The 27,628-nt window shown below is 46.6% G+C and overlaps 1 protein-coding gene across 1 annotated transcript in view; it reads left to right on the forward strand.

Moving 5' to 3' along the window:
- LOC140402981 (small conductance calcium-activated potassium channel protein 3-like) overlaps positions 1–25,532 on the forward strand; it is a 224,792-nt gene extending 199,260 nt beyond the window's left edge. Inside the window, exons 6-8 of the mRNA XM_072490633.1 lie at positions 871–998; positions 14,803–14,872; positions 23,897–25,532. Of these exons, the coding sequence (XP_072346734.1) occupies positions 871–998; positions 14,803–14,872; positions 23,897–24,178 (480 nt within the window). The 3' untranslated portion in view covers positions 24,179–25,532. The remainder of the gene's footprint in view (positions 1–870; positions 999–14,802; positions 14,873–23,896) is intronic.
- Positions 25,533–27,628: the final 2,096 nt, after the last annotated feature.

The raw sequence follows: 27,628 nt of genomic DNA on the forward strand, positions 1-27,628 counted from the left end.
TGCGGGGGCCGTTCTGGTGGGGGGGGGGGGGGGGGTGCCCCGTCACGGTGGCCTGGCCCGCGATCGGGGCCCACCGGTCGGCGGGCGGGCTGGTTCCGTGGGGGGGGGCCTACGTTCGTCCACGCCGGGCCCCTGTGACCCAGGGGACGGCGCGGAGACGGGAACACACTGCGCATGCACGAACCCGCGCCGGCCTTGGCGCACCGCCTTTCGGGCGCCGGAGCTGCGGAGACCACTCCCGCGCCCTACTAGCCCCCTGGGAAGGGGGGGATAAGCTGCCAGGTGAGGCCCGTTGGCACCGGGGCGGCTCGCGACACTTTCCACGCCGGCGTCAGAACTTGGCCGCGGGATTGGGGAATCCCGGCCTCCCTATCTGAACATGTCCGAATAATGAGGATTTTTCTGTGAGACGGGCCTCAGGCTCAGGACTCCCTCTCAGATAAGGTCCCAAGAGCGAGTTGTATTCTTGGAGAAGGGCCCTGATAGAACATAGAACATAGCACATTACAGCGCAGTACAGGCCCTTCGGCCCTCGATGTTGCACCGACCTGTGAAACCACTCTAAAGCCCATCTACACCATTCCCTTATCGTCCATATGTCTATCCAATGACCATTTGAATGCCCATAGTGTTGGCGAGTCCACTACTGTTGCAGGCAGGGCATTCCACGCCCTTACTACTCTCTGAGTAAAGAACCTACCTCTGACATCTGTCCTATATCTATCACCCCTCAATTTAAAGCGATGTCCCCTCGTGCTAGACATCACCATCCGATGGTCAGATGCTCCCTTTGAAAGGGCGCGCAAACAAAACGTTCCGTTGCCCGTTCTGCTACGCCCTAACCTGTTGCTCCCACTATCCCCCCACCAGATAAAAAATGCGGCAGCCAACGTTTTGCGAGAGACCTGGCTGATCTACAAACACACTAAACTGCTCAAGAAGGTCGACCATGCGAAAGTACGGAAGCACCAGAGGAAGTTCCTGCAGGCCATCCATCAGTAAGTTCGTAGCAAGGGGCAGTGACACAGAGATCCTGCAGTCAAGAGGGCCAAAGACCAGACCCATCAGAAGTACCCGGGACTGAGTTACGGACTGGAATCTATTCGAGGGGTTCGGGGTGGTTTATATATAGAATAACAGATACCCGGGAGTGAGTTACAGACTGGAATCTAATCGAGGGGTTCGGGGTGGTTTATATATAGAATAACAGATACCCAGGAGTGAGTTACAGACTGGTATCTAATCGAGGGGTTCAGGGTGGTTTATATATAGAATAACAGATACCCGGCTGTGAGTTACAGACTGGAATCTAATCGAGGGGTTCAGGGTAGTTTTTCGAATAACATATACCCGGGAGTGAGTTACAGACTGGAATCTAATCGAGAGGTTCAGGGTGGTTTATATAGAAAAACAGATACCCGGCAGTGAGTTACTGACTGGAAAATAATCGAGGGGTTCGGGGTGGTTTATATATAGAATAACAGATACCCGGGAGTGAGTTACAGACTGGAATCTAATCGAGGGGTTCGGGGTGGTTTATATAAAGAATAACAGATACCCGGAAGTGAGTTACGGACTGGAATCTAATCGAGGGGTTCGGGGTGGTTTATATATAGAATAACAGATACCCGGGAGTGAGTTACAGACTGGAATCTAATCGAGGGGTTTGGGGTAGTTTATATATAGATTAACAGATACCCGGGAGTGAGTTACAGACTGGAATCTAATCGAGGGGTTCGGGGTGGTTTATATATAGAATAACAGATACCCGGGAGTGAGTTACAGACTGGAATCTAATCGAGGGGTTCGGAGTAGTTTATATATAGAATAACAGATAATTGGGAGTGAGTTACAGACTGGAATCTAATCGAGGGGTTTGGGGTAGTTTATATATAGATTAACAGATACCCGGGAGTGAGTTACAGACTGGAATCTAATCGAGGGGTTCGGGGTGGTTTATATATAGAATAACAGATACCCGGGAGTGAGTTACAGACTGGAATCTAATCGAGGGGTTCGGGGTGGTTTATATATAGAATAACAGATACCCGGGAGTGAATTACAGACTGGAATCTAATCGAGGGGTTCGGGGTGGTTTATATATAGAATAACAGATACCCGGGAGTGAGTTACAGACTGGAATCTAATCGAGGGGTTCGGAGTGGTTTATATATAGAATAACAGATACCCGGGAGTGAGTTACAGACTGGAATCTAATCGAGGGGTTCAGGGTGGTTTATATATAGAATAACAGATACCCGGGAGTGAGTTACAGACTGGAATCTGATCGAGGGGTTCGGGGTGGTTTATATATAGAATAACAGATACCCGGGAGTGAGTTACGGACTGGAATCTATTCGAGGGGTTCGGGGTGGTTTATATATAGAATACCAGATACCCGGGAGTGAGTTACAGACTGGAATCTAATCGAGGGGTTCGGGGTGGTTTATATATAGAATAACAGATACCCGGGAGTGAGTTACAGACTGGTATCTAATCGAGGGGTTCAGGGTGGTTTATATATAGAATAACAGATACCCGGGTGTGAGTTACAGACTGGAATCTAATCGAGGGGTTCAGGGAGGTTTTTCGAATAACAGATACCCGGGAGTGAGTTACAGACTGGAATCTAATCGAGAGGTTCAGGGTGGTTTATATAGAAAAACAGATACCCGGCAGTGAGTTACTGACTGGAAAATAATCGAGGGGTTCGGGGTGGTTTATATATAGAATAACAGATACCCGGGAGTGAGTTACAGACTGGAATCTAATCGAGGGGTTCGGGGTGGTTTATATAAAGAATAACAGATACCCGGAAGTGAGTTACGGACTGGAATCTAATCGAGGGGTTCGGGGTGGTTTATATATAGAATAACAGATACCCGGGAGTGAGTTACAGACTGGAATCTAATCGAGGGGTTTGGGGTAGTTTATATATAGATTAACAGATACCCGGGAGTGAGTTACAGACTGGAATCTAATCGAGGGGTTCGGGGTGGTTTATATAAAGAATAACAGATACCCGGGAGTGAGTTACAGACTGGAATCTAATCGAGGGGTTCAGGGTGGTTTATATATAGAATAACAGATACCCGGGAGTGAGTTACAGACTGGAATCTGATCGAGGGGTTCGAGGTGGTTTATATATAGAATAACAGATACCCGGGAGTGAGTTACGGACTGGAATCTATTCGAGGGGTTCGGGGTGGTTTATATATAGAATACCAGATACCCGGGAGTGAGTTACAGACTGGAATCTAATCGAGGGGTTCGGGGTGGTTTATATATAGAATAACAGATACCCGGGAGTGAGTTACAGACTGGTATCTAATCGAGGGGTTCAGGGTGGTTTATATATAGAATAACAGATACCCGGGTGTGAGTTACAGACTGGAATCTAATCGAGGGGTTCAGGGAGGTTTTTCGAATAACAGATACCCGGGAGTGAGTTACAGACTGGAATCTAATCGAGAGGTTCAGGGTGGTTTATATAGAAAAACAGATACCCGGCAGTGAGTTACTGACTGGAAAATAATCGAGGGGTTCGGGGTGGTTTATATATAGAATAACAGATACCCGGGAGTGAGTTACAGACTGGAATCTAATCGAGGGGTTCGGGGTGGTTTATATAAAGAATAAAAGATACCCGGAAGTGAGTTACGGACTGGAATCTAATCGAGGGGTTCGGGGTGGTTTATATATAGAATAACAGATACCCGGGAGTGAGTTACAGACTGGAATCTAATCGAGGGGTTTGGGGTAGTTTATATATAGATTAACAGATACCCGGGAGTGAGTTACAGACTGGAATCTAATCGAGGGGTTTGGGGTAGTTTATATATAGATTAACAGATACCCGGGAGTGAGTTACAGACTGGAATCTAATCGAGGGGTTCGGGGTGGTTTATATATAGAATAACAGATACCCGGGAGTGAGTTACAGACTGGAATCTAATCGAGGGGTTCGGAGTAGTTTATATATAGAATAACAGATAATTGGGAGTGAGTTACAGACTGGAATCTAATCGAGGGGTTTGGGGTAGTTTATATATAGATTAACAGATACCCGGGAGTGAGTTACAGACTGGAATCTAATCGAGGGGTTCGGGGTGGTTTATATATAGAATAACAGATACCCGGGAGTGAGTTACAGACTGGAATCTAATCGAGGGGTTCGGAGTGGTTTATATATAGAATAACAGATACCCGGGAGTGAGTTACAGACTGGAATCTAATCGAGGGGTTCAGGGTGGTTTATATATAGAATAACAGATACCCGGGAGTGAGTTACAGACTGGAATCTGATCGAGGGGTTCGGGGTGGTTTATATATAGAATAACAGATACCCGGGAGTGAGTTACGGACTGGAATCTATTCGAGGGGTTCGGGGTGGTTTATATATAGAATACCAGATACCCGGGAGTGAGTTACAGACTGGAATCTAATCGAGGGGTTCGGGGTGGTTTATATATAGAATAACAGATACCCGGGAGTGAGTTACAGACTGGTATCTAATCGAGGGGTTCAGGGTGGTTTATATATAGAATAACAGATACCCGGGTGTGAGTTACAGACTGGAATCTAATCGAGGGGTTCAGGGAGGTTTTTCGAATAACAGATACCCGGGAGTGAGTTACAGACTGGAATCTAATCGAGAGGTTCAGGGTGGTTTATATAGAAAAACAGATACCCGGCAGTGAGTTACTGACTGGAAAATAATCGAGGGGTTCGGGGTGGTTTATATATAGAATAACAGATACCCGGGAGTGAGTTACAGACTGGAATCTAATCGAGGGGTTCGGGGTGGTTTATATAAAGAATAACAGATACCCGGAAGTGAGTTACGGACTGGAATCTAATCGAGGGGTTCGGGGTGGTTTATATATAGAATAACAGATACCCGGGAGTGAGTTACAGACTGGAATCTAATCGAGGGGTTTGGGGTAGTTTATATATAGATTAACAGATACCCGGGAGTGAGTTACAGACTGGAATCTAATCGAGGGGTTCGGGGTGGTTTATATATAGAATAACAGATACCCGGGAGTGAGTTACAGACTGGAATCTAATCGAGGGGTTCGGAGTAGTTTATATATAGAATAACAGATAATTGGGAGTGAGTTACAGACTGGAATCTAATCGAGGGGTTTGGGGTAGTTTATATATAGATTAACAGATACCCGGGAGTGAGTTACAGACTGGAATCTAATCGAGGGGTTCGGGGTGGTTTATATATAGAATAACAGATACCCGGGAGTGAGTTACAGACTGGAATCTAATCGAGGGGTTCGGGGTGGTTTATATATAGAATAACAGATACCCGGGAGTGAATTACAGACTGGAATCTAATCGAGGGGTTCGGGGTGGTTTATATATAGAATAACAGATACCCGGGAGTGAGTTACAGACTGGAATCTAATCGAGGGGTTCGGAGTGGTTTATATATAGAATAACAGATACCCGGGAGTGAGTTACAGACTGGAATCTAATCGAGGGGTTCAGGGTGGTTTATATATAGAATAACAGATACCCGGGAGTGAGTTACAGACTGGAATCTGATCGAGGGGTTCGGGGTGGTTTATATACAGAATAACAGATACCCGGGAGTGAGTTACAGACTGGAATCTAATCGAGGGGTTCGGGGTGGTTTATATACAGAATAACAGATACCCGGGAGTGAGTTACAGACTGGAATCTAATCGAGGGGTTCGGGGTGGTTTATATATAGAATAACAGATACCCGGGAGTGAGTTACAGACTGGAATCTAATCGAGGGGTTCGGGGTGGTTTATATACAGAATAACAGATACCCGGGAGTGAGTTACAGACTGGAATCTGATCGAGGGGTTCAGGGTGGTTTATATATAGAATAACAGATACCCAGGAGTGAGTTACAGACTGGAATCTAATCGTGGGGTTCGGGGTGGTTTATATATAGAATAACAGATACCCGGGAGTGAGTTACAGACTGGAATCTAATCGAGGGGTTCGGGGTGGTTTACATATAGAATAACAGATACCTGGGAGTGAGTTACAGACTGGAATCTAATCGAGGGGTTCGGGGTGGTTTATATATAGAATAACAGATACCCGGGAGTGAGTTACAGACTGGTATCTAATCGAGGGGTTCAGGGTGGGTTATATATAGAATAACAGATACCCGGGTGTGAGTTACAGACTGGAATCTAATCGAGGGGTTCAGGGAGGTTTTTCGAATAACAGATACCCGGGAGTGAGTTACAGACTGGAATCTAATCGAGGGGTTCGTGGTGGTTTATATATAGAATAACAGATACCCGGGAGTGAATTACAGACTGGAATCTAATCGAGGGGTTCGGGGTGGTTTATATATAGAATAACAGATACCCGGGAGTGAGTTACAGACTGGAATCTAATCGAGGGGTTCGGAGTGGTTTATATATAGAATAACAGATACCCGGGAGTGAGTTACAGACTGGAATCTAATCGAGGGGTTCAGGGTGGTTTATATATAGAATAACAGATACCCGGGAGTGAGTTACAGACTGGAATCTGATCGAGGGGTTCGGGGTGGTTTATATACAGAATAACAGATACCCGGGAGTGAGTTACAGACTGGAATCTAATCGAGGGGTTCGGGGTGGTTTATATACAGAATAACAGATACCCGGGAGTGAGTTACAGACTGGAATCTAATCGAGGGGTTCGGGGTGGTTTATATATAGAATAACAGATACCCGGGAGTGAGTTACAGACTGGAATCTAATCGAGGGGTTCGGGGTGGTTTATATACAGAATAACAGATACCCGGGAGTGAGTTACAGACTGGAATCTGATCGAGGGGTTCAGGGTGGTTTATATATAGAATAACAGATACCCAGGAGTGAGTTACAGACTGGAATCTAATCGTGGGGTTCGGGGTGGTTTATATATAGAATAACAGATACCCGGGAGTGAGTTACAGACTGGAATCTAATCGAGGGGTTCGGGGTGGTTTATATATAGAATAACAGATACCCGGGAGTGAGTTACAGACTGGAATCTAATCGAGGGGTTCGGAGTGGTTTATATATAGAATAACAGATACCCGGGAGTGAGTTACAGACTGGAATCTAATCGAGGGGTTCGGGGTGGTTTATATATAGAATAACAGATACCCGGGAGTGAGTTACAGACTGGAATCTAATCGAGGGGTTCGGGGTGGTTTATATATAGAATAACAGATACCCGGGAGTGAATTACAGACTGGAATCTAATCGAGGGGTTCGGGGTGGTTTATATATAGAATAACAGATACCCGGCAGTGAGTTTGAGCCTGGAATCTAATCGATGGGTTCAGGGTCGTTTATAGAAAGAATAATATATACCCGGGAGTGAGTTACAGACTGGAATCTAATCGAGGGGTTGGGGGTGTTTTTTTATATGGAATAACAGATACCCGGGAGTGAGTTACAGACTGGAATCTCATCGAGGGGTACAGGGTGGTTTATATATTGAATAATAGATACCTGGGAGTGAGTTACAGACTGGAATCTAATCGAGGGGTTCGGGGTGGTTTATATATAGAATAACAGATACCCGGGAGTGAGTTACAGACTTGAATCTAATCGAAGGGTTCGGGGTGGTTTATCTATAGAATAACAGATACCCGGGAGTGAGTTACAGACTGGAATCTAATCGAGGGGTTTGAGGTGGTTTATATATAGAATAACAGATCCCGGGAGTGAGTTACAGACTGGAATCTAATCGAGGGTTTCAGTGTGGTTTATATATAGAATAACAGATACCCGGGAGTGATTTACAGACTGGAATCTAATTGAGGGGCTCCGGGTGGTTTATATATAGAATAACAGATACCCGGGTGTGAGTGACAGACTGGAATCTAATTGAGGGGTTCGGGATGGTTTATATATAGAATAACAGATACCCGGGGGTGAGTTACAGACTGGAATCTAATCGAGGGGTTGAGGGTGGTTTATATATAGAATAACAGATACCCGGGAGTGAGTTACAGACTGGAATCTAATCGAGGGGTTCGGCGTGGTTTATATATAGAATAACAGATACCCGGGAGTGAGTTACAGACTGGAATCTAATCAAGGGGTTCGGGGTGGTTTATATATAGAATAACAGATACCCGGGAGTGAGTTACAGACTGGAATCTAATTGAGGGGCTCGGGGTGGTTTATATATAGAATAACAGATACCCGGGGGTGAGTTACAGACTGGAATCTAATCGAGGGGTTCGGCGTGGTTTATATAGAGAATAACAGATACCCGGGAGTGAGTTACAGACTGGAATCTAATCGAGGGGTTTAGGGTGGTTTATATATAGAATAACAGATACCCGGGAGTGAGTTACAGACTGGAATCTAATCGAGGGGTTCGGGGTGGTTTATTTATAGAATAACAGATATCCGGGAGTGAGTTACGGACTGGAATCGAATCGAGGGGTTCGGGGTGTTTTATATATATAATAACAGATACCCGGGAGTGAGTTACAGACTGGAATCTAATCGAGGGGTTCGGGGTGGTTTATATATAGAATAACAGATACCCGGGGGTGTGTTACAGACTGGAATCTAATCGAGGGGTTCGGGGTGGTTTATATAGAATAACAGATACCTGGGAGTGAGTTACAGACTGGAATCTAATCGAGGGGTTCAGGGTGGTTTATATATAGAATAACAGATACCCGGGAGTGAGTTACAGACTGCAATCTAATCGAGGGGTTCGGGGTGGTTTATATATAGAATAACAGATACCTGGGAGTGATTTACAGACTGGAATCTAATCGAGGGGTTCAGGGTGGTTTATATAGAATAACAGATACCCGGGAGTGAGTTACAGACTGGAATCTAATCGAGGGGTTCGGGGTGGTTTATATATAGAATAACAGATACCCAGGAGTGAGTTACGGACTGGAATCGAATCGAGGGGTTCGGGGTGGTTTATATATAGAATAACAGATACCCGGGAGTGAGTTACAGACTGGAATCTAATCGAGGGGTTCGGGGTGGTTTATATAGAATAACAGATACCCGGGAGTGAGTTACAGACTGGAATCTAATCGAGGCGTTCGGGGTGGTTTATATATAGAATAACAGATACCCGGGAGTGAGTTACGGACTGGAATCGAATCGAGGGGTTCGGGGTGGCTTATATATAGAATAACAGATACCTGGGAGTGAGTTACAGACTGGAATCTAATCGAGGGGTTCGGGGTGGTTTATATATAGAATCACAGATACCCGGGAGTGAGTTACAGACTGGAATCTAATCGAGGAGTTCGGGGTGGTTTATATACAGAATAACAGATACCCGGGAGTGAGGTACAGACTGGAATCTAATCGAGGGGTTCGGGGTGGTTTATATATAGAATAACAGATACCCGGGAGTGAGTAACAGACTGGAATCTAATCGAGGGGTTGGGGGTGTTTTTTTATATGGAATAACAGATACCCGGGAGTGAGTTACAGACTGGAATCTAATCGAGGGGTACAGGGTGGATTATATATAGAATAACAGATACCCGGGAGTGAGTTACAGACTTGAATCTAATCGAAGGGTTCGGGGTGGTTTATCTATAGAATAACAGATACCCGGGAGTGAGTTACAGACTGGAATCTAATCGAGGGGTTTCAGGTGGTTTATATATAGAATAACAGATCCCGGGAGTGAGTTACAGACTGGAATCTAATCGAGGGTTTCAGTGTGGTTTATATATAGAATAACAGATACCCGGGAGTGATTTACAGACTGGAATCTAATTGAGGGGCTCGGGGTTGTTTATATATAGAATAACAGATACCCGGGTGTGAGTGACAGACTGGAATCTAATTGAGGGGTTCGGGATGGTTTATATATAGAATAACAGATACCCGGGGGTGAGTTACAGACTGGAATCTAATCGAGGGGTTGAGGGTGGTTTATATATAGAATAACAGATACCCGGGAGTGAGTTACAGACTGGAATCTAATCGAGGGTTTCGGCGTGGTTTATATATAGAATAACAGATACCCGGGAGTGAGTTACAGACTGGAATCTAATCAAGGGGTTCGGGGTGGTTTATATATAGAATAACAGATACCCGGGAGTGAGTTACAGACTGGAATCTAATTGAGGGGCTCGGGGTGGTTTATATATAGAATAACAGATACCCGGGATGTGAGTGACAGACTGGAATCTAATTGAGGGGTTCGGGATGGTTTATATATAGAATAACAGATACCCGGGGGTGAGTTACAGACTGGAATCTAATCGAGGGGTTCGGCGTGGTTTATATAGAGAATAACAGATACCCGGGAGTGAGTTACAGACTGGAATCTAATCGAGGGGTTTAGGGTGGTTTATATATAGAATAACAGATACCCGGGAGTGAGTTACAGACTGGAATCTAATCGAGGGGTTCGGGGTGGTTTATTTATAGAATAACAGATATCCGGGAGTGAGTTACGGACTGGAATCGAATCGAGGGGTTCGGGGTGTTTTATATATATAATAACAGATACCCGGGAGTGAGTTACAGACTGGAATCTAATCGAGGGGTTCGGGGTGGTTTATATATAGAATAACAGATACCCGGGGGTGTGTTACAGACTGGAATCTAATCGAGGGGTTCGGGGTGGTTTATATAGAATAACAGATACCTGGGAGTGAGTTACAGACTGGAATCTAATCGAGGGGTTCAGGGTGGTTTATATATAGAATAACAGATACCCGGGAGTGAGTTACGGACTGGAATCGAATCGAGGGGTTCGGGGTGGTTTATATATAGAATAACAGATACCCGGGAGTGAGTTACAGACTGGAATCTAATCGAGGGGTTCGGGGTGGTTTATATAGAATAACAGATACCCGGGAGTGAGTTACAGACTGGAATCTAATCGAGGGGTTCGGGGTGGTTTATATATAGAATAACAGATACCCGGGAGTGAGTTACGGACTGGAATCGAATTGAGGGGTTCGGGGTGGCTTATATATAGAATAACAGATACCTGGGAGTGAGTTACAGACTGGAATCTAATCGAGGGGTTCGGGGTGGTTTATATATAGAATCACAGATACCCGGGAGTGAGTTACAGACTGGAATCTAATCGAGGAGTTCGGGATGGTTTATATAGAATAACAGATACGCGGGAGTGAGGTACAGACTGGAATCGAATCGAGGGGTTCGGGGTGGTTTATATATAGAATAACAGATACCCGGGAGTGAGGTACAGACTGGAATCTAATCGAGGAGTTCGGGGTGGTTTATATATAGAATAACAGATACCCGGGAGTGAGGTACAGACTGGAATCTAATCGAGGGGTTCGGGGTGGTTTATATATAGAATAACAGATACCCGGGAGTGAGCTACAGACTGGAATCAAATCGAGGGGTGCAGCCAATTTGTGTACAGAATAACGAATATTTAGAATTGAGTTAATTTCTGCTTCCGGTTGCTACCCAGTGGCTGTTGCCAGCCAGTGTGTGTCTGTGTTGGATGAGGACAGGATGAGACTTAGCTGTGATGCTACCTATGTAAAAAATTCACTGTGTCGACTCAGAGGGCGTCTGTGTCTCAAAGAGGCGGAGATAAACGTTCGTGTGTCGCTGCTCAGGCATGGGGGAACAAGAGGCTTGTTGTGATTGGCTGGAAAGTAGCTTGGCACACAGCGACACTGACTGGTGGGTGGCACGTTGGCACCTAGCCAATGTCCCACCTTAGTCAGATAGCTGTAGGGGAGGGGGCCTAGCTTGCTGGGCCAGTGCAGCCCCAACCCAACATAATACTGTTGCACTTGGGGAAGGATGCAGAGGCCTTGGGGCAGGTGCATTGCAGATTCGCCGTAATGATACACAGGCCAAGGGCTGGTGTTCCATTGAATATACAAGAGAAAGGGCCTCTGGGCCCTCGATTAGATTCCAGTCTGTAACTCACTCCCGTGTATCTGTTATTCTATATATAAACCACCCCGAACCCCTCGATTAGATTCCAATCTGTAACTCATTCCCGGGAATCTGTTATTCTACATATAAACCACCCCGAACCCCTCGATTAGATTCCAATCTGTAACTCATTCCCGGGAATCTGCTATTCTGTATATAAACCACCCCGAACCCCTCGATTAGATTCCAGTCTGTAACTCACTCCCGGGTACCTGTTATTCTATATATAAACCACCCCGAACCCCTCGATTAGATTCCAGTCTGTAACTCACTCCCGGGTACCTGTTATTCTATATATAAACCACCCCGAACCCCTCGATTAGATTCCAGTCTGTAACTCACTACCGGATATCTGTTATTCTATATATAAACCACCCCGAACCCCTCGATTAGATTCCAGTCTGTAACTCACTCCCGGGTGTCTGTTATTCTATATATAAACCACCCCGAACCCCTCGATTAGATTCCAGTCTGTAACTCACTCCCGGGTATCTGTTATTCTGTATATAAACCATCCCGAACCCCTCGATTAGATTCCAGTCTGTAACTCACTCCCGGGTACCTGTTATTCTATATATAAACCACCCCGAACACCCCGATTAGATTCCAGTCTGTAACTCACTCCCAGGTATCTGTTATTCTATATATAAACCACCCCGAACCCCTCGATTAGATTCCAGTCTGTAAATCACTCCCGGGTATCTGTTATTCTATATATAAACCACCCCGAACCCCTCGATTAGATTCCAGTCTGTAACTCACTCCCGGGTATCTGTTATTCTATATATAATCCACCCCGAACCCCTCGATTAGATTCCAGTCTGTAACTCACTCCCGGGTATCTGTTATTCTATATATAATCCACCCCGAACCCCTCGATTAGATTCCAGTCTGTAACTCACTCCCGGGTATCTGTTATTCTATATATAAACCACCCCGAACCCCTCGATTAGATTCCAGTCTGTAACTCACTCCCGGGTATCTGTTATTCTATATATAAACCACCCTGAACCCCTCGATTAGATTCCAGTCTGTAACTCAGTCCCGGGTATCTGTTATTCTATATATAAACCACCCTGAACCCCTCGATTAGATTCCAGTCTGTAACTCACTCCCGGGTATCTGTTATTCTATATATAAACCATCCCGAACCCCTCGATTAGATTCCAGTCTGTAACTCACTCCCGCGTATCTGTTATTCTATATATAAACCACTCCGAACCCCTCGATTAGATTCCAGTCGGTAACTCACTCCCGGGTATCTGTTATTCTGTATATAAACCACCCGGAACCCCTCGATCAGATTCCAGTCTGTAATTCACTCCCGGGTATCTGTTATTCTATATATAAACCACCCTGAACCCCTCGATTAGATTCCAGTCGGTAACTCACTCCCGGGTATCTGTTATTCTATATATAAACCACCCCGAACCCCTCGATTAGATTCCAGTCTGTAACTCACTCCCGGGTATCTGTTATTCTATATATAAACCACCCCGAACCCCTCGATCAGATTCCAGTCTGTAACTCACTCCCGTGTATCTATTATTCTCTATATAAACCACCCCGAACCCCTCGATTAGATTCCAGTCTGTAACTCACTCCCGGGTATCTGTTATTCTATATATAAACCACCCCGAACCCCTCGATTAGATTCCAGTCTGTAACTCACTCCCGGGTATCTGTTATTCTATATAAACCACCCCGAACCCCTCGATCAGATTCCAGTCTGTAACTCACTCCCGGGTATCTGTTATTCTATATATAAACCACCCCGAACCCCTCGGTTAGATTCCAGTCTGTAACACACTCCCGGGTATCTGTTATTCTATATATAAACCACCCCGAACCCCTCGATTAGATTCCAGTCTGTAACTCACTCCCGGGTATCTGTTGTTCTATATATAAACCACCCCGAACCTCTCGATTAGATTCCATGCTCCCAGTATCCACTCGCCGCGCAATACTTCGAGAGATTCAAGACCATCTCGTCAGATGCTGTGATGTAAATCCCGCCCACTTTTGCCAAATCTGCCTATTAGAGCGAGGCAGCTAACCTCACTGCAATGGGCAGATTGCCGCGATACCGGTGATTTGGGACTCATCCCCTTCCCCTCGGAGACTAAGGGCGAGCGCCGTTCAGCACTGCTCCCCACGAGCGGGGTCCAGACGGATCGGCACTGGCGGGGGCCGCCGCCCAGGGGATCGGCGGCTCCCCCCCCACCCCGTGGTGCATGCCTTTCAGGCAAGGTGGTACCCTGGCACTGCTGGTGCTGCCACCTGGGCACCCTAGCAGCGGCAGCCCGCCACGTTGGCAGTGCCACCTAGGTGCCAGCCTAGGTTTGGTGCCGTTTCGGTGCCTCAGAGACCGGGACGTCATTTGAAAACGGCGACCCGATCTCTCGCTGCAAAACAGGGCGGTGTGCGGCCTTGGCCGAGAGTGCCCCGTTCGGCACCCCTTATACAACGCCAGTCGCATCGAATAGCCACGTGTTTCTCGGTATTGCGAGCGCTGGGAAACACACGTCTAAACGCGCTCGCTATGGGACCTTCCGGGAAAGTCGCGCCCAATGCTAACGATATGTTTAAAATAATTAAGGGGCTCTGCAGTGTAGTTACAGAGAAGCTATTTCCTCTTGTGGGACAATCTGGAACAAGATTTGATTGAATGGCGAAACGGACCCGAGGGGCTCCTCCCTTCCTCCGTCGGCCTGTTTACTGCTCTTCACGGACCCTATCCCGGGCTAAAGGCCTTCCTGTGCTGCCTGAGGAGGATAGGTTTGCGGGGAGGCGCGTGCGCGGGGGGGGGTGGTCGTGAGACGGCTGACAATTTGCTGCCGCGGTCGTCCGTTGCGAGGACCCGTGTTTATCTTTCCTGCTTGTCCCGCAGGCTTCGGAACGTGAAGATGGAGCAGAGGAAGCTGAACGACCAAGCGAACACCCTGATCGATCTCTCAAAGGTGAGCTTCGCGCAAACCTGGCGCCGTCGTGAGACTCAGACGCGGGCGTGACAAGGGGATCAATTCGAAGCAGCACAGTAGCATTGTACAGGAGTGAAGAGCGTGCTTTAAATTATACGGGGATTATATCTGTGCGGCAGGAATCTGCGAGCCTGCACTTGGCTAATCCTACCAGCTGTTCCATCTCATTCCATTTACCTGCCTGTCGCTTCCTTTCACTTCTAACCACCCCCCCCCCCCAACCCCTGACAGTGACTATGGAAACAAGCGGCTTTTTTAATCCAATTGCGAATCATTATTTAATTCAATTAGAAATCCTTTAACACCAGAAGTGGCCAGCGCAGGGACTGTCTCCAAAATGCACTGCTCTACTCCAAATGCACTGTGGGTTATTTCGAAGGGGCAAGGGGGCAAAGAAAGAGACCTCGGCAAAACCCGCCTTTCAGCGTTTAATTTGCGGGAGAAAGGACAGATACTGCTGCTCTGTCTCTTCTGCTCAGATTGGCAATAAAGGCTCGCCTAACCGGCTCCCCCCACATCCCGCCAATTAATTACTTTTTTTTAATAAAAAGCTCTGTTGCCTCTGCTTCGGAACAGACCTGCCCTCGAACCTGGAGCAGAATGCAGGCTGCGCTCACCGAGCAGCGCTGAAGGAGCGCTGCATTGGCAGGGGCGCTGTCTTTCGGGATAGACGCGAGACCGAGGTGGAAATATTGTCCCAGGTGCACCCAGATCTGCTTGGTGTTTTGGATAATCTTTATACCGCGAGCGACGTCAGTAAAATAATTTGGTTATTGGAATATTGCTGCCATATATTAGAAGTGTCCTTCAATTTCGGCAAATCACTTTGGGACATACTGAGGTTGTGGGGATATACGAGGATATACAGCGGCAGAGTATAATCATCTGGAAAGGAATAATTTGATTAGAGATAGTCAACACGGTTTTGCAAAGGGTAGGTCGTGCCTCACAAACCTTATTGAGTTCTTTGAGAAGATGACCAAACAGGTGGATGAGGGTAAAGCAGTTGATGTGGTGTATATGGATTTCAGTAAAGCGTTTGATAAGGTTCCTCACGGTAGGCTACTGCAGAAAATACGGAAGCATGGGATTCAGGGAGATTTAGCAGTTTGGATCAGAAATTGGCTAGCTGGAAGAAGACAAAGGGTGGTGGTTGATGGGAAATGTTCAGACTGGAGTCCAGTTACTAGTGGTGTACCACAAGGATCTGTTTTGGGGCCACTGCTGTTTGTCATTTTTATAAATGGCCTGGAGGGGTGGCGTAGAAGGATGGGTGAGTAAATTTGCAGATGACACTAAAGTCGGTGGAGTTGTGGACAGTGCGGAAGAATGTTACAAGTTACAGAGGGACATAGATAAGCTGCAGCGCTGGGCTGAGAGGTGGCAAATGGAGTTTAATGCAGAAAAGTGTGAGGTGATTCATTTTGGAAGGAATAACGGGAAGACAGAGTACTGGGCTAATGGTAAGATTCTTGGCAGTGAATGAGCAGTGAGATCTCGGTGTCCATGTACATAGATCCCTGAAAGTTGCCACCCAGGCTGAAAGTGTTGTTAAGAAGGCGTACGGTGTGTTAGCTTTTATTGGGAGAGGGATTGAGTTTCGGAGCCATGAGGTCATGTTGCAGCTGTACAAAACTCTGGTGCGGCCGCATTTGGAGTATTGCGTGCAATTCTGGTCGCCGCATTATAGGAAGGATGTGGAAGCATTGGAAAGGGTGCAGAGGAGATGTACCAGAATGTTGCCTGGAATGGAGGGAAGATCTTATGAGGAAAGGCTGAGGGACTTGAGGCTGTTTTCGTTAGAGAGAAGAAGGTTAAGAGGTGACTTAATTTAGGCATACAAGATGATCAGAGGATTAGATAGGGTGGACAGTGAGAGCCTTTTTCCTCGGATAGTGATGTCTAGCACGAGGGGACATAGCTTTAAATTGAGGGGAGATAGATATAAGACAGATGTCAGAGGTAGGTTCGTTACTCAGAGAGTAGTAAGGGCGTGGAATGCCCTGCCTGCAACAGTAGTGGACTCGCCAACACTAAGGGCATTCGAATGGTCATTGGATAGACATATGGACGATAAGGGAATAGTGTAGATGGGCATTAGGGTGGGTTCACAGGTCGGTACAACATCGAGGGCCGAAGGGCCCGTACTGCGCTGTAATGTTCTATGTTCTAGAGTGGAATATACAGGGACAGAGTGGGATATACAGAGTGAGATATACAGGGACAGAGTGAGATATACAGAGTGAGATATACAGAGTGAGATATACAGAGTGAGATATACAGAGTGAGATATACAGAGTGAGATATACTGAGTGAGATATACTGAGTGAGATATACAGAGTGAGATATATAGAGTATGATATACAGAGTGCGATATACAGAGTGAGATATATAGAGTGAGATATACTGAGTGAGATATACAGAGTGAGATATACAGAGTGAGATATACGGAGTGAGATATAGAGTGAGATATACAGAGTGAGATATACTGAGTGGGATATACAGAGTGAGATATACGGAGTGAGATATACGGAGTGAGATATACAGAGTGAGATATAGAGTGAGATATACAGAGTGAGATATACAGAGTGAGATATACAGAGTGAGATATACGGAGTGAAATATAGAGTGAGATATACAGAGTGAGATATAGAGTGAGATATACAGAGTGGGATATACAGAGTGAGATATACGGAGTGAGATATACGGAGTGAGATATACAGAGTGAGATATAGAGTGAGATATACAGAGTGAGATATACAGAGTGAGATATACAGAGTGAGATATACGGAGTGAGATATACAGAGTGAGATATACAGAGTGAGATATACGGAGTGAGATATAGAGTGAGATATACAGAGTGAGATATAGAGTGAGATATACAGAGTGAGATATACAGAGTGGGATATACAGAGTGAGATATACAGAGTGAGATATACGGAGTGAGATATAGAGTGAGATATACAGAGTGAGATATAGAGTGAGATATACAGAGTGAGATATACAGAGTGGGATATACAGAGTGAGATATACAGAGTGAGATATACAGAGTGAGATATACGGAGTGAGATATACAGAGTGAGATATACAGAGTGGGATATACAGAGTGAGATATACAGAGTGAGATATACAGAGTGAGATATAGAGTGAGATATACAGAGTGAGATATACGGAGTGAGATATAGAGTGAGATATACAGAGTGAGATATACAGAGTGAGATATACAGAGTGAGATATACAGAGTGAGATATACAGAGTGAGATATAGAGTGAGATATACAGAGTGAGATATACAGAGTGAGATATACGGAGTGAGATATAGAGTGAGATATACAGAGTGAGATATATAGAGTGAGATATACAGAGTGAGATATACAGAGTGAGATATACAGAGTGAGATATACGGAGTGAGATATAGAGTGAGATATACAGAGTGAGATATACGGAGTGAGATACAGAGTGAGATATACAGAGTGAGATATACAGAGTGAGATATACAGAGTGGGATATACAGAGTGAGATATACAGAGTGAGATATACAGAGTGAGATATACAGAGTGAGATATACAGAGTGAGATATACAGAGTGAGATATACGGAGTGAGATATAGAGTGAGATATACAGAGTGAGATATACAGAGTGCGATATACAGAGTGAGATATACAGAGTGAGATATACAGAGTGGGATATACAGAGTGAGATATACAGAGTGAGATATACAGAGAGGGATATACAGAGTGGGATATACAGAGAGGGATATACAGAGTGAGATATACAGAGTGAGATATACAGAGTGAGATATACGGAGTGGGATATACAGAGTGAGATACACAGAGTGAGATATACAGAGTGAGATATACAGAGTGGGATATACAGAGTGAGATATACAGAGTGAGATATAGAGTGAGATATACAGAGTGAGATATACAGAGTGAGATATACAGAGTGAGATATACAGAGTGAGATATACAGAGTGAGATATAGAGTGAGATATACAGAGTGAGATATACAGAGTGAGATATACAGAGTGAGATATACAGAGTGAGATATACAGAGTGAGATATACAGAGAGGGATATACAGAGTGGGATATACAGAGAGGGATATACAGAGTGAGATATACAGAGTGAGATATACGGAGTGGGATATACAGAGTGAGATACACAGAGTGAGATATACAGAGTGAGATATACAGAGTGGGATATACAGAGTGAGATATACAGAGTGAGATATAGAGTGAGATATACAGAGTGAGATATAAAGAGTGAGATATACAGAGTGAGATATACAGAGTGGGATATACAGAGTGAGATATACAGAGTGAGATATACAGAGTGAGATATACAGAGTGGGATATACAGAGTGAGATATACAGAGTGAGATATAGAGTGAGATATACAGAGTGAGATATACAGAGTGAGATATACAGAGTGAGATATACAGAGTGGGATATACAGAGTGGGATATACAGAGTGAGATATACAGAGAGGGATATACAGAGTGAGATATACAGAGTGATACACAGAGTGAGATATACAAGGACAGAGTGAGATATACAGAGTGAGATATACAGGGACAGAGTGAGATATACTGAGTGAGATATACAGAGTGAGATATACAGAGTGAGATATACAGAGTGGGATATACAGAGTGGGATATACAGAGTGAGATATACAGAGAGGGATATACAGAGTGAGATATACAGAGTGAGATACACAGAGTGAGATATACAAGGACAGAGTGAGATATACAGAGTGAGATATACAGAGTGGGATATACAGAGTGAGATATACAGAGTGAGATATACAGAGTGAGATATACAGAGTGGGATATACAGAGTGGGATATACAGAGTGAGATATACAGAGTGAGATATACAGAGTGGGATATACAGAGTGGGATATACAGAGTGAGATACACAGAGTGAGATATACAGATTGAGATATACAGAGTGAGATATACTGAGTGAGATATACAGAGTGAGATATACAGAGTGGGATATACAGAGTGAGATATACAGAGTGAGATATACAGAGTGGGATATACAGAGTGGGATACACAGAGTGAGATACACAGAGTGAGATATACAGAGTGAGATATACAGAGTTTGATATACAGTGTGGGATATACAGTGTGGGATATACAAGGACAGAGTGAGATATACAGAGTGAGATATACAGAGTGGGATATACAGAGTGAGATATACAGAGTGAGATACAGAGTGGGATATACAGAGTGAGATATACAGAGTGAGATATACTGAGTGGGATATACAGAGTGAGATATACAGAGTGAGATATAGAGTGGGATATACAGAGTGAGATATACAGAGTGAGATATACTGAGTGGGATATACAAGGACAGAGTGAGATATACAGAGTGAGATATACAGAGTGGGATATACAGAGTGAGATATACAGAGTGAGATATAGAGTGGGATATACAGAGTGAGATATACAGAGTGGGATATACAGAGTGAGATATACAGAGTGAGATATACTGAGTGGGATATACAAGGACAGAGTGAGATATACAGAGTGAGATATACAGAGTGGGATATACAGAGTGAGATATACAAGGACAGAGTGAGATATACAGAGTGAGATATACAGAGTGGGATATACAGAGTGAGATATACAGAGTGAGATATAGAGTGAGATATACAGAGTGAGATATACAGAGTGAGATATACAGAGTGAGATATACAGAGTGAGATATACTGAGTGGGATATACAAGGACAGAGTGAGATATACAGAGTGAGATATACAGAGTGAGATATACAGAGTGAGATATATGGAGTGGGATATACAGAGTGAGATATACAGAGTGAGATATACGGAGTGAGATATACTGAGTGGGATATACAAGGACAGAGTGAGATATACAGAGTGAGATATACAGAGTGGGATATACAGAGTGAGATATACAAGGACAGAGTGGGATATACAGAGTGAGATATACAGAGTGAGATATAGAGTGAGATATACAGAGTGAGATATACAGAGTGAGATATACAGAGTGAGATATACAGAGTGAGATATACTGAGTGGGATATACAAGGACAGAGTGAGATATACAGAGTGAGATATACAGAGTGAGATATACAAAGTGAGATATATGGAGTGGGATATACAGAGTGAGATATACAGAGTGAGATATACAGAGTGGGATATACAGAGTGAGATATACAGAGTGAGATATACAGAGTGGGATATACAGAGTGAGATATACAGAGTGAGATATACAGAGTGGGATATACAGAGTGAGATATACAGAGTGAGATATACTGAGTGAGATATACTGAGTGAGATATACGGAGTGAGATATACAGAGTGAGATATACAGAGTGAGATATACGGAGTGAGATATACAGAGTGAGATATACAAGGACAGAGTGAGATATACAGAGTGGGATATACTGAGTGGGATATACAGAGTGAGATATACGGAGTGAGATATACAGAGTGAGATATACAGAGTGAGATATACGGAGTGAGATATACAGAGTGAGATATACAGAGTGAGATACACAGAGTGGGATATACAGAGTGAGATATACAGAGTGAGATATACGGAGTGAGATATATGGAGTGAGATATACAGAGTGAGATATACAGAGTGAGATATACAGAGTGAGATACACAGAGCAGTAACTGACATTGTGCCACTTTTTTTACACAGAGGGTAGTGGGTGCCTGGAACTCGCTGCCGGAGGAGGTGGTGGAAGCAGGGACGATAGTGACGTTTAAGGGGCATCTTGACAAATACATGAATAGGATGGGAATAGAGGGATACGGACCCAGGAAGTGTAGATTGTAGTTTAGACGGGCAGCATGGTCGGCGCGGGCTTAGAGGGCCGAAGGGCCTGTTCCTGTGCTGTACTTTTCTTTGTTCTTTGTTGCTGTTGCTCGTGGCGACTCAGATTAATAGTACAATGCTGTGAAGTGTTCAGATTCTGTGCTCAGGTCTGAGAGGCAGGGTTGCCTGTGGTGTGTTTGCTAAGCGCAGGGCACCATCATGTGGTATCCGTAGTAAATGGCAATCCCAGTTTAAACAAGGAATCCCATTTAAAGTGATAACTTGTGAACTCGTAGCTTTGAGGGCCATTCGCGTTCAGAGTGGGAGAATATTCCTGCTTTCCCCGTGCATTATCGGAGCCAAGGAATCACTCACTCGGGGTCAGAAGAGTTTAGATATGAAGTTAGGGTCCCGTATTCTGTTCAATTCGTTTCACCTAAGTAATTCGACAGTTGCTGCAAATCTGCAAAGTGTGAGGTTATCCATTTTGGCAGGGAAAAATGGGACGGCAACGTTTTATCTAAATGGGGAGAGACTTCGGGGGGCGGGGGGGGGGGGGGGCTCCGGTGCAGAGGATCTGGGGGTCCTTGTGCACGAGTTGCAGGAAACTAGCATGCAGGTAATAAAGAAAGCGAATGGAATGTTGGCCTTTATAGCTAAAGGAATTGAGTATAAAGGTAAGGAACTGTTGCTGGAACTGTACAAGGCATTGGATAGGCTGCACCTGGAGTATCGTGCACAGTTTTGGTCCCCTGATTTGAGGAATGATGTAGGGGCTTGTCATATGAGGAGAGACTGAGCAGTTTGGGCCTACACTCTCGAATCACTGGGGGGGGGGGGCGGCGGCGTGAATCCCGCCCCCGCCGGCTGCCGCATTCTCCGGCGCTGGGGATTTGGCGGGGCGGTGATCGCGTCGCGCCGGTCGGCGGCCGCTGACAGCGCCCCCCCCCCCCCCCGGCGATTCCCCGGCACGCGACGGGCCGAGTGGCCGCCCGCTTAAGGCGGGTCCCGCCGGCGTATGTTACGACAGGTATTTGCCGGCGGGACCTGGCTCCGCGGGGTCCTCGGGGGGATCTGGCCCCAGGGGGTGCCCCCACGGTGGCCTGGCCCGCGATCGGGGCCCACCGATCCGCGGGCGGGCCTGTGCCGGGGGGGCACTCTATTCCTCCGCGACGGCTGGTGTCCCGGTCCATATGGTCTAATTCTGCTCCCATATCTTATGAACTTAGGGACTTATAAAAAAATTAGGGACAGGTGACCAGGGGCTTGGTTTTAAGGAGTGTCTTAAAGGCAGAGAGAGAAAGAGAGCGAGACGGAAATGTTTAGGGAGGAACTTCAGAGCTTAGGGTCCCAGGTAGTCAAAGGCCACAGCCCCTGTCTATCTTACCCTTCTCCTGTATATCCCATTCTGCCCCTGTATATCTCACTCTGCCACTGGGGCACAGTGAGATATGCAGGATTACAAAGTGAGGTGATGAGAGATGGGGAGAATTTAAACAGGAGGTCGTGAATTTTAAGCTTGAGGCGTTGCCTCACCAGGAAGGGCCAGCGAACACAATGAGCACCGGGACACACACGGCTAAACGCGCTCGCTCGGGGTCTTTGCATCCTTCCGGGAAGATTGCACCCAGGGTAAATGTTTGGGATCTAAATGATCATTCTGCGGAGCTGAGGAATGGTAGGACGGTACAGAATTATATCGTTGGAAAGAAGGCGGCGGAGTCCAGGGACAGGTCGGGCAAAGCACTTGCGATGGATCTAAGACAAGCGGGAGTGTTAACGGTGGCCATTAAGGGAAGAAGAGTGCTAATGGTGGCAAGGTGAGGCAGCAGAATGGAACGGGCGGCAGGGTGGCACAGTGGTTAGCACTGTGGCTTCACAGCGCCAGGGTCCCGGGTTCGATTCCCCGCTGGGTCACTGTCTGCGCGGAGTCCTCCCCGTGTCGGCGCGGGTTTCCTCCGGGCGCTCCGGTTTCCTCCCACAGTCCCGAAAGACGTGCAGGTTAAGTGGATTGGCCGTGATCAATTGCCCCTGAGTGACCAAAAAGGTTAGGAGGGGTTATTGGGTTACGGGGATAGGGTGGAAGTGAGGGCTTACGTGGGTCGGTGCAGACTCGATGGGCCGAATGGCCTCCCTCTGCACTGTATGTTCTATGAATGAAGCACTGATACTAAACCTCACTGTTCTCTCGTGTGTGCCTGTCCCAGATGCAGACGATCATGTATGACCTGATCACGGAGCTGAACGAGCGCGGTGAGGACCTGGAGAAGCAGATCTTGAGCCTGGAGAACAAGCTGGAGGGACTGACGGGCAGCTTCCACGCCTTGCCGAGGCTGATTGCCGACACCCTGCAGCGGCAGCAGCAGCAGCTCCTCAGCGCCATCACCGAGGCAGGCAGTGCTCACGGAGACTCCCAGCGCTCCGACAGCCAGCTGGGTCCGAGCTCTCCCTCCTTCCCCACCCCTTGCACCAGCTCCAGCAGCTGTTAGGGCCTCGCCAACCCCTCCCCCCCCCCCCCCCCCCCCACACCCCCGCCCCCGCACCCACCTCCCCCTCAGACCCATCCTCTCTCAGGCCGGTACGGGGATCGAACCCGCCATCAGGAACCAGCTGGTCCAGCCGGCTCTGTACCGAACCCGTTCCTCCCCACTTGTTCAAGGAGTAGGGGAGGGGGGGGGCGTGTTGCTGAGGGAGCCTCTCCAACTCTCCCCTTGCTTACACCTTGATTCCCGAGTTGCTGCCTGGTGGGGTAGAAGTGAATCGGAGGGAAGGTGTTCAGCTGTGAAGCAGGACAATTCGGTGGACTGGGCGAGGGGCTGGTCAGGAGAGAGAGAGAGAGAGAGAGAGAGAAAAGCGAAGGGTCGCGCTTCCCATACAGGAGCGGCGAGACGGGTGTTTTTGACGAACAAAACTGTGGCCATCGGCAGGAGAGAGGAGAAGGAGCTGCTGATTGCCAGAACCACGTGGGTTTTTTCGCAAAGGAGAGGGATGCATTCATAAGCAAGAGAAAAAAAACAGACGTGTCCTTTCCTTCAGACGCTGGGGTCAAGTTCATTTGGCGTTTTTATTCCCCCCCCGGGAACAGCCAGCAGCGATGATCCACCTGCTCCCCAGTGGCGACGCGCTCAGTGACAAGTTGCAACATTTTGGATCTGCCCAGCTGGCGGGTTGCGCCAGGAGAGAGAGATGGAGGGGGGTCTTGGGCTGTTGTGTGTGCGTGCGGGGCAGAGACAGAGACGCACACGCGGTCGTAAAGACACTTTTGAAACTTTTTTTTTTAAGAAAAAAAGGCGAGACTACTAATTGCACAGAATTAACAGCACAGAAAGAGCCCACACGTGGGCACCTAACAAGACAAAACGTGGTCGCACCTTGACTCTTCCTTTTATTTAAAAAGGACAAAACTAACCCAAAGGGACTATCTATCAGTATTTGTATTCACTGTATATCATTTGAATGCTGATCGATTCGCTTCAGTGTTTGACAGCCGCTGGGAATGTCACCGGATTGAGTGTGAGAAAAATAGCTCCGGCCAGAATTGGCGACAATGTGTGGTTTGCCCTCCCTCCTCGCCTCATTCACCTTTCCTGACGGTCAGCCCACCACCCCACCCCTTGCGCCCCCCCTAATTTCCTTTGGTTCCATTAGGTCGCTAGCGGGACGCGGTTTGGAGCTGGGCTGTAGTGAGAGGCCTGGATTGACTGCCTGGGCATGTGGGCACCTGACCCGGTTACTCTCTGCTTTTCCTCCTGCCCCTCGGGCTGGGAGAGATGGGTTTAAGGGCAGAGTGTTGGGACAGCCTATTCGGCAAAGGCTCACAGTGCAAGGACCCCCCCCCCCCCCCCAAACAAGACTGTAGCACAGGAGTAGCTTTCTGAATGCCAGAGGGAAGGGAATTAGTTCCACACATAGAACATACAACAGTACAGCACAGAACAGGCCCTTCGGCCCTCGATGTTGTGCCGAGCATTGTCCGAAACCAAGATCAAGCTATCCCACTCCCTGTCATTCTGGTGTGCTCCGTGTGCCTATCCAATAACCGCTTGAAAGTTCCTAAAGTGTCCGACCCCACTATCACAGCAGGCCGTCCATTCCACACCCGAACCACTCTCTGAGTAAAGAACCTACCTCGGACATCCCTCCTATATCTCCCACCCTGAACCTTCTAGTTATGCCCCCTTGTAACAGCTACATCCACCCGAGGAAATAGTCTCTGAACGTCCACTCTATCTATCCCCCTCATCATCTTATAAACCTCCATTAAGTCGCCTCTCATCCTCCTCCGCTCCAAAGAGAAAAGCCCGAGCTCCCTCAACCTTTCCTCATAAGACCTATCCTGCAAACCAGGCAGCATCCTGGTAAATCTCCTTTGCACCCTTTCCAATGCTTCCACATCCCATTCGAGGGTCCCGTGGAGGAATGGGGTTAGATTTGGGGAAATGTTTCGGAGAGGAGATTCAGTCAAACATTGACCTGATCAGGGTCGATGAAGGGACAAGGGGGGGCTGTTGTGACAGAGAAGGTGGGTGGGATTTTTTAACACACACTCGAAACCTAATAATAACAATAAATAATAATCTTTATTAGTGTCACAAGCAGGCTTACAGTAACATGGCAATGACGTTACTGTGTAAATCCCCTAGTCGCCACACTCCGGCGCCTGTTCGGGTACACAGAGGGAGAATTCAGAATGTCCGATTCACCTAACAAGCTCGTCTTTCGGGACTTGTGGGAGGAAACCGGAGCGCCCGGAGGAAACCCACGCAGACACGGGGAGAACGTGCAGACTCCGCACAGACAATGGCCCAAGCCGGGAATCGAACCAGGGCCCCTGGTGCTGTGAAGCAACAGTGCTAACCATAGAACATAGAACGATACAGCGCAGTACAGGCCCTTCAGCCCACGATGTTGCACCGAAACAAAAGCCATCTAACCTACACTATGCCATTATCATCCATATGCTTATCCAATAAACTTTTAAATGCCCTCAATGTTGGCGAGTTCACTACTGTAGCAGGTAGGGCATTCCACGGCCTCACCACTCTTTGCGTAAAGAACCTACCTCTGACCTCTGTCCTATATCTATTACCCCTCAGTTTAAAGCTATGTCCCCTCGTGCTAGCCATTTCCATCCGCGGGAGAAGGCTCTCACTGTCCACCCTATCTAACCCCCTGATCATTTTGTATGCCTCTATTAAGTCTCCTCTTAACCTTCTTCTCTCTAACGAAAACAACCTCAAGTCCATCAGCCTTTCCTCATAAGATTTTCCCTCCATACCAGGCAACATCCTGGTAAATCTCCTCTGCACCCGCTCCAAAGCTTCCACATCCTTCCTATAATGCGGTGACCAGAACTGTACGCAATACTCCAAATGCAGCCGTACCAGAGTTTTGTACAGCTGCAACATGACCTCATGACTCCGGAACTCAATCCCTCTACCAATAAAGGCCAACACTCCATAGGCCTTCTTCACAACCCTATCAACCTGGGTGGCAACTTTCAGGGATCTATGTACATGGACACCTAGATCCCTCTGCTCATCCACACTTCCAAGAACTTTACCATTAGCCAAATATTCCGCATTCCTGTTATTCCTTCCAAAGTGAATCGCCTCGCACTTCTGTACATTAAACTCCATTTGCCACCTCTCAGCCCAGCTCTGCAGCTTATCTATGTCCCTCTGTAACCTGCTACATCCTTCCGCACTGTCGACAACACCACCGACTTTAGTGTCGTCTGCAAATTTACTCACCCACCCTTCTGCGCCCTCCTCTAGGTCATTGATAAAAATGACAAACAGCAACGGCCCCAGAACAGATCCTTGTGGTACGCCACTTGTAACTGAACTCCATTCTGAACATTTCCCATCAACCACCACCCTCTGTCTTCTTTCAGCTAGCCAATTTCTGATCCACATCTCTAAATCACCCTCAATCCC

Source organism: Scyliorhinus torazame, chromosome 26 (assembly GCF_047496885.1).
Source record: "Scyliorhinus torazame isolate Kashiwa2021f chromosome 26, sScyTor2.1, whole genome shotgun sequence".
NCBI classification, from domain to species: domain Eukaryota; kingdom Metazoa; phylum Chordata; class Chondrichthyes; order Carcharhiniformes; family Scyliorhinidae; genus Scyliorhinus; species Scyliorhinus torazame.